Source organism: Gymnoscopelus microlampas (assembly GCF_963454915.1).
Source record: "Gymnoscopelus microlampas genome assembly, chromosome: 14".
Classification (NCBI taxonomy): Eukaryota; Metazoa; Chordata; class Actinopteri; order Myctophiformes; family Myctophidae; genus Gymnoscopelus; species Gymnoscopelus microlampas.
In genome coordinates, this window is record NC_139951.1 from 37,464,639 (window position 1) to 37,473,849 (window position 9,211).

A 9,211-nucleotide genomic window follows, 5' to 3' on the forward strand; every position below is an offset into this window, starting at 1 on the left:
GATTAACCATTAACGAGCTTTATGAAAAACGTTCAAATGGGTGATCCTGCACAACCAACCATCTCATTTTACATTGGAACAGGTAATATGTTCCAGGGGCCACAAGAAAGCTCAGCTATTATCAATGACCGGACTAAATGCATTTTGTAGTAAAGTAACAGGTACCAATTTATTTTAGTGAGACCTTGTAGACTGCAGTCATGTGTCACTACCTGATCTCCTGTCTCCTGATCATTTCTAACCTCGATGGAGCTCTCACATGCCGCACAGGTACCCTGGAAGAATGTGTCACACTCCCGTTCGTACCGGGGTACGAACGAGCAGGAGAGGGCTACGATGTGGTGAAGCTGGAGCGTAAAGGTGCTTATGTGTTTGACGTCGACAAATACCTGAGCCCAACAACCTCCTGCATGATTTGTGCTAATCCTCTGATGGGTGGCCAGTTGCAGAAGCTTCCTTACTACATGGTAGACTGGCGTGCTCAGGACCAATGCATGAGAGTAATTCAGACCTTTTCCTCGGTTACCTCTGTGGTGGAGAGTGCCAGTTCTGTGATAAGGAATGACTGGGGTATCGGCTTAGGCCTGGAGGACCAACAGAGTGCGGGGCAGATGGCGGGCAGTGGGTCTAAGGTGCATAGTTTTTCATCCACTTCTTTCCAGTCAAAGAAAACTTCTATCATCGTCAACCAGTTCCACTGCAAACACTACAGGTCAGATCATGTTTTTTGCTCTTTGCTTCTATCTAAAGTCATTAGGGCTGATCCAAGATCATCCCCATGTCTCTCCATCATCTTTAATCACTTATAACCCTATATAAATGAAAATCTTTATTTCAAACATGTTAAAATTAGACATCAAAGTCAAATAATTAAGAATAAATGCAATATAATAAAAATACAAAACAAATGAAAAACAAGCCTCACAGGCAACAAAATGCTATAATTCTACATGTTAAAAACGAGTAGGATGAAGTAGGATGAAGAATAAAAAATCTAATCCTACCCCTTCATTCCTCGTACTAGTATTTATATATTCTATAAATATATATAATTCTATATTCTAAATATATTATCAACAATCATACTGTGTTCTAGAGAGGGGGGCATTTTTGCCCCCCTCTCTAGAACATCACCTGAATATGTCCAGGGAGTTGATTATTCCTTGCTTTATACATAAGGGCAGTTTTATATTCTATAATAACAATGCATTTTCAAATATTTTAATGAAAAAAATAGTATATTAATATGATCTCGATATCCATACAATTATGTATTATCCTCATAGCTCTTTTTTGAAGTATAGTTATTGCATGAAGTGAAGATTTATGTATGCATTTCCCCAAACCTCTGAACAGTAATTTAGATATGGTAAAACCGGGGAACAGTAGAGAATGTGATTTATAGTCCATTTATAGTTTTTCTTAGCTCAGAACTGAAATACTTCTTGATAGTTTAGTATATATTTTATATAAGATTTCCAGTTAATTCTATCATCGATTATCACCCAAGAAATGTTTTCAAAACTCAACACCATCTACCTGAATATTTACTTGATTATCTATTTTATAATTACTAAATATCATGAATTTCCTGTGGCTATTCAAAAATAGCAGCTATACGAGCTTGTAGATCTGCTATTTTTGAAAAATCGTAAAAAAAAATATTTTTTGTATTTTTTTCAAAAAACTGTTTTAGAAAACATTTTAAAGAATCGCCTCAGGTCTTAATGGGTTAATGACCATTTATTTCTATCAAACCACCTGTTTAACTTGCACAATTCAGAAGTGACCAGGTCCAATAGCTCCTGTAGATTTGTTCCAGAACAAAACATTCAAAACACAGAACAATACAGTTGATTATAAAGTATGTCCGACAACGCCACCTTGAAGAATTAATGAATGTAGAATTTCAATAAATTGGGTTCCCCAAAAACAGATAAGATCATTAAATGAGACATGACATTTATTAATAAAATCACAGAAGGTAATTGCATGTATTGCACAAGTAGACATTTATTAAAATCCTAATCAAAAAATCAAAAAAATCACAAGAGCACTCAAGTTCAATGATTAAAACACAGCCAATTTACAGTATAGCTAACAACCGTATTGATTGAATCACAACAAACTTTTTAAATGCAGCGTCAACTAGCCAGTGGGTAGTCTGGGAGACCTCGCCTCAGAGCCTGGACAGCAGGGACCACTGCGTTCTGATTCAAATCAATAGCCAATGAAAAAAAGGGGGCGGGATCCACATGCAGTGGGTGTTGCATGTAAATAGCAGCGACGGGAAGCAGCGGCCGCCATTGTTGTGTACTGCTGTTTGCCTCTCGTCGGACTGTTTAGACGAGTTGCACAGCTCTCAGAACGGTAAGAGGCGTGTCCGCTCAGATTCTGAGCGTACTGTAAGTTACATCCCGCCCACAAATACCAGGGCTCTGGCCCAGAAGTTTCCTCGGCCCTCCCGTTTGTATGTGAGAGCGAAAACTTCTGGGAACTCAGATTATGTCTGGGGCATTACATCGATGTAGCCAGTCAGAGTTGAGCCTCAGGGGCCACCGTAGGATGGCTGCACTTCCTTATTGTCAATCAGTGTGACTATTTAAATGCCCTGCAGTCTACCAAACATAGGCTGCTTGGTGGTGCTAGCTGTGGGTCTTGTGACCTGTGTCTCATGCTTCTGTTTTATTCTGTGCTCTGCCAGGGTTGAGTTCACGTGCCTAGATTAGGTGGTGAGGGGCTCAGAACGTAGTGGCCGCGCCCCTGCTGTCCAGGCTCTGAGGCGAAGTCTCCCAGATTACCCCAGACAACACCCGGCCACAACAATTCTGCCAATCGGGCTCAGCTCTATTGGCACAGTGATTGTGTCAGTTTGCCGAATGGGAGACTAGGGTTTGATCCCAGCTCGGCGCGAATCACTATACACACAGAATACTTATTTATTTATTTGTTATTTAGTAGTTGTGGTGCTCAATGAATACGTTTAACGTTAAGGTGTCAGAACACTTATGAGGACACAAACTGTACAACGACTAACCCTACCATATTTTAAAGCTAATGAAACATGCCATCCTTCTCCTTCATGCTGTAGATTTCGAGTGTCCAACAGAAGTCCTCTGTCAGGGGAGTTCCAGCGAGACATCCAGTCTCTTCCACTGGAGAACATGGCCAACATCACCGCGTCATACCGCCACTTCATTGACCTCTATGGGACACACTACATTCGTTTGGTGGACCTGGGGGGTCGAATGAACAAAGTGACGACCATAGACACTTGTCTGGCCACCCTGAATACTGTCACTGCAGATCAGGTGGAGCACTGCATGAGCATGGGGATCATGGTTGGGCTGGGGTTCTTGAACCTGGCCCCCAGCATGACTGGTGAGGCATGTACAAATATTCTCAACAACCACGACTATGGGACAGATTATGAAGCAGATTTTCTGAAGCATATGACTGAGGTGGTTGGAGGAACAGGCTGGAGCGGAGAGTTTTCTCTGACGACAGAGGACTCCGACGAATTCACAGAATGGAAGGACAGCCTTAAAACGTTGCCTGACATATTGTCTTTCACCTTGTCGCCACTGCACGAGTTGGTCGCTGACGCAAAGATTAAGTCCAACCTGCGAACAGCCATTCGAGAGTATATAATTGAAAATGGCATTGAAAGAAATTATACACCGATATGTACCCCAAACTCAACTCTCTCTCCTGACTGCTGCCCCCTCCCTCCCCTGAGTGGGAGGGGTCATCTCCCAGCTGTTGTGGAGGGGGGTTACAATATCTATGGGGACTGGTGGCTTACACCAGAGATATTAGTGGGGGGCCGTGTATGTGTCATTTTTTGTTTTCATTTCAAATTCATGTGAAAGTTTCGCTTTCACTACTAATTTGAAGGTAAGGGTCTATAGAACAATTTGGGTTTGAGTGTCAAGCACACAGCAAAATTGGCCTCTAGACGGTGTCGGCAGTTAACAACCCCCCACCAGCCAAGGCAAAATATGTTAACTATCTTAATATGGTAATTTTGATTGGATTATCCTATCTGAACATATGAGGTATGAATGGATTCAGGATCAAGAGTAGCATTTGGTACTTAAAGTATATTACCCATATAATTTTATTTTCCAGTATTGGCACATAATATCCACAAAGATAGAAATAGTGGGGGGCTGAGTATGGGTAATTTGTTGTTTCAATTTCAAATTGATGTGAAAGTTTCATTTTCAGTATTAAATTGAAGGTAAGGGTCTATAAAACATTTTAGTCCAGGGGCCAAGCCAGATTTTGTCACCACCCAAGGTGACCGTATTTCGTTTTTTTTTTTGTATTCCTACATGTCTCTAGTTTATAATTTGGTATGATAAGTCTTCCAATTTAGTAGCTTAATGACAGTTATCACACTCTAAACAAACCTACCCCCATATGAAACCGTGATGTGTGTGAATAATTTATTCATCTAGACAATACTTTTTGGAAATCAATGGTCTTATAAACAGTTGACCCTAGGGTAATCTTACCAGTAGAATCAATTTCTGCAGAGGAAACTTTGGTATTGTGCATATTTAATTAGATCATTTGCATAATTGAACACATTTGTGGAAATAATTTCATGATAAATGCAATTACAGTTAGATATTTCAAAAAGTGTAAAACATATGTGGGAAAACAATTGTGGAGATATGTCTGTGATCTACTGGCAATGTGCACAAGCAGTTTGGTGCTGATCGGCCCAATGGTTTGCGAGATTAGCTCGGACAAACAGCTACAAGCTGTATTGTAATTGCTGGGAGGGAATATCAAAACTCATAAAGATTGTGCATTTACTGACAAGTTTTAGATTTTTGGCCTGGTGTTAGGTGTGGGTGAAAGGGTTTAAAAAACCCTGCATACAAGTTGGGCTGGCCCACTATAGTGGCCGGTATACAGCAACTCCAATATTATTGGCTCAGTATATGGTTGAACCCCCCATAAATTCATACAAACGTTTTTTCCAATGAATTCTGTTACTATTGGGCATGCTAAATAAGCACACAAAAAAATCTAGGAAAATGTAACTTCCAGAAAGGCGTCATTTTCAAGATGGCGTCCATGATGGCTGCCAGGAGCTTAAGGTTGATCATACAGTATACAGTAGTATGTATGTACCACTTCACACTTCATAATGTTTGCTTATTTCTGCGCAAGTGCAACCAATCAATGCATTATAATTGTCAATAGGCCTACATAATTCAACAAAATCATAAAATATTCTTGAAAATTGAGGCAGAATCACGATCCACGATCATATCACAATGTATTTTTGATGTTGGTTTTGAGGATTAGCATTATTTTACTATGATTATTAATAAAATATGTGATGATTCATTAAATGTATGATTATGAACAGGGTTGAGCTGTAGGGGGTACGGGGGGGTACGGCGTACCCTTAGTTCTGACACTGTGGGGGCTGGGGACTCGCGCGTGCACATGCACGAGCAGCTCCACATGCACTCGCGAGCACACACGTCAGCCGCCCGCGAGAAGTCAATCATTAATACAACAACGCACCTTCAGGGGCGAGCCGTTTTTAACACCTTAAACAATGGACTCAACGACCTGGCTGCTTTGCATAACAAGAGCTGGTAGCCTACCAGACACTCACAAAGGTATCCTTATCTAGCTCTGGTCCATAGCGTTAACTTAGAAGGAGTTCTCCTTAACGCTATGGTACTTTAGATTCTTTCCCCTCGCACCGCGGTAGCGCAGCCTCTCGTCTGTAGTAAAATAAAAAAAAAAACGCTTTTGGTACTCACCAAAACAAAGACGGTTTAATGGAGTTGAAAGCCTATTCTATTAAGTGGGAACACTCTGAGCCCCCACCTCACGTATAAAATACACTTTTTGGCCAGAAAAGAAAATATTTCACCGGAAGGAAGAATCTGGTCAATAGGAAAATTCCATTGACCAGATCTGTAGGGCACGTGGAGCAACCAAAAACAGGTTTTAATTCCGGTGAAATATTTTCTTTTCTGGCCAAAAAGTGTATTTTAGACATGAGGTGGGGGTTCACAGTGTTCCCATTTAGTAAAGTAGGCTTTCAACTCCATAAAACCGTCTTTGTTTTGGTGAGTAGCAAAAGGGTATATATATTTTTTTTAACTTGTTTTAAAAAACACTGTTTTGAAAGCAATGTAAGTCTTAAAAAAAGTAATTAAAGTAAAGACAAGTTGACTGATTATTTTAAGTACTTATGTGTGGGTGAATCTATGTAAAGGGCTTTTATATAAAACAAAAGGAAAATAAAATAATTAATTAATTGAAACAAAAATAAAAACAACAAATTAACAATGCAACAAAATAATAAGAAATATAAATACATTAATAATCACATGTTGAATACAGTATTTCAACTAGCACTGAGTTGAGTGGCTATGTGCACATGCTTGCGCACGCGCGTGCACGTGACGTCATAAAATAGAGTACCCATAGTTCAAAAATCCACAGCTCACCACTCTATCTATCTATCTATCTATCTATCTATCTATCTATCTATCGACAGAGAGAGAGAGAGAGAGAGAGAGAGAGAGAGAGAGAGAGAGAGAGAGAGAGAGAATGAGCTGACAGCACCAGACCCCCATGCAGACTCTCACATGGAGCTCACAGCCTCACACACACAGTAAACACAGTAATGAGAGAGAAACTGAAACAGGAATGGGAGCAGCCGAGCAGGACAGCGAAATTACCGTTAATTTCTTAACGCCCTGGCTGTGACCCCTGTCATTCATATTATAGGTGGCTTTGGAGAAAGCCACCGAAGCCCCGCCCTAGCTCCGCCCCTGGTGGAGACTGTAATTTACATCTGCATATATATTCACATCTACCTTCTGCATGTAAACAGTTATAGGTGCCTATTTGCTCTACTGTCGTATATTGCGTCTCCACCAGAGGGAGGCAGGTCACCGCGCTTTCAAGGATGTGCGCAAGCCAGCAAGCATACACACCTCAGTCCTCAGGCACAGCCTGGTGTGCCTACTACTTTACTGTTAGCCTACTATCTCCTTCTCTGAGCCGGTGAAGCAAATACACAATTTAATCATTGAGGCTGAAGAGAAGATTGTACTGTATTATGTAGACTCAAAGACAAATACTCGTATGCCAATAGCTTACAGAGTGGCTATTCGGCTAGTTTGAAAATAATAAAATAATAAACCACTAAAGGGTGAGGGGGCCGTGACTTTTCCATTACTTTTTCATTTATTTTTAATATATTTTTTAATGTTTATCTTATTTGAAAGTAAAATATCTCCTTAAGTTTACTAAGTACTTGACAGAAACATAGCAAATGATATTGGGTTTAATACAAATAATATAAAAAAATAAGTAAAACAGTAAATAGAAAAAATACATAGAACATGTAGAAACATAAAACCAGGGACTCCCTTTAATGCATTGTATCCACCTATAGGCCTAGTTAAAAACAACTGTAACTAGATGTGTTTTACAGCCTAACTATGTTAACTTTTGAATGAATTGAATAAAATAATATTTTTGTCCAATCTGTATGGTAGAGTATACAATATAATTGGGGTGGTTGTATTTGGTCTCCCTGCTCTTTTATTGAGAGTATTTGAGACATTTAGATCATGTCAAAGGTCATGTCTCACCTAGAAACAGGATCTGACAACAATTCTTTACCTGATGGTCAAGATTCAATTTATCCCCTGAGCAAGCAGGCCGGCTTTATTAGCTCAATGGTAATACAAATTCAGCACTTGCGCAGTAAACCGGGTTCAAGTCCGAGGTTGAAGAGGAAAGTTACATAGTGCTCCATGCGTGCTTTAAGTTTGTTTGTGAAACTTGGTGTGTTGATGATAAGGTTTTCTACAAGATAATTCCAGAGTTTGGAGCCATAGCTATAGCTAGCCTACTGACTTTACTAAATTATCAGTAAATCTCTTCTTTTTTCTTTCTTCTTCTTCGATCGCTGTACATTTGCACATACATGAAATGTATGGAGGATGGTGGCACATACAGTACATGAAATGTGTGTGCCACCATCCTCTTTACCCATCATCCATCTTCCATCAAGATCATTTAATTGCTAAAACCTATACATTCCTCATCATTGCTAAACCACCGTAGGCCTATACTGTCACAGGTGCATCTTCACTTTCATTCTGCTGTGTTCCTCCAGGGGGCTTGAACTTTGCCTGTCTTGGTTTTCAATGCGGAAGCAGCTTTAATAACAGTATGTCAGTCTCAAATTGAAAGTCTCAACTGAAGAATCACAGGAGGCAGATGGAAGGTGAGTGTAGAATTATCCGAGCTTTTCAGCAGGGAAGTTTGCGTATAATTATTGCCATGTTATATGTGTGTATTTTTCTGCTTACTTAAAATTGTATAAACTAAAGTTTAGTAGAAAAGGTAAAAATGGCTCTGGCCTGTGGTCTCGGCTCCAAAGCAGAGGATGTGACGTGGGGTTTGCATGAGAGAAACAGGTGTTGATTGATTAGATCAGATAAGGACAGTAGCCACTGTTAGAGCACAGTGCAGGAGCCTGAGTTGCGTCATTTAAGACAGTACCAAGTCACGTGATTAATCAACAGAAGGTTTCACCCACATGGGTATACCAAACCCATATAAATAGAGTGGATGCTCACTAGTCAGTACAAAGTGTCCTGCAGGCATCAGTGTTACTAGTTGACAGGGTGTCATTTCTGCGTTCGTCATTTTCCATTGCGAGCTCCGAGAGACTGACGGTAAGAATTGAGAGTGTTTACACAATTATAAATGTATGAATTTCTGATATGTTTTTTAGTTTTGTGTGTATATTTCACACAAAACACTTTGACCCAAGTGATTTTCTTTTGGGTGACTTACTCACCAAAGATTAAATTTACCGGTATGTGGGTTCTTGTAGCAGTGTCTTGACTGCACATGCAGTACTGGTACTGTAGCTGTTCATTTGGGACCCTGAGTGAGTCACTAATATTCATCCATAGTAGCCTACATTTTATTCTTATATCTGTTAATGTTTGATTAACCATTAACAAGCTTTGGTTAACGGTTATGAAAAACGTTAAAAGGGTCATCCTGTACAACCAACCATCTAATTTGACATTGGAACATGTAATACAGTATGTTCCAGGGGGCACAAGAAAGCTCAGCTATTATCAATGACCAGACTAAGTGCATTTTGTAGTAAAGTAACAGGTACCAATTTCTTTTA

General features: G+C 39.8%; 1 protein-coding gene across 1 annotated transcript; it reads left to right on the forward strand.

Moving 5' to 3' along the window:
• Positions 1-200: 200 nt before the first annotated feature.
• LOC311060190 (perforin-1-like) lies at positions 201-8,185 on the forward strand (the record flags this gene model as incomplete). Its single annotated transcript, XM_084078322.1, has 4 exons — positions 201-712; positions 3,092-3,643; positions 6,928-7,024; positions 8,177-8,185. 4 exons carry the CDS (start codon positions 201-203, stop codon positions 8,183-8,185), a joined length of 1,170 nt encoding a protein of 389 aa, XP_083934448.1.
• Positions 8,186-9,211: the final 1,026 nt, after the last annotated feature.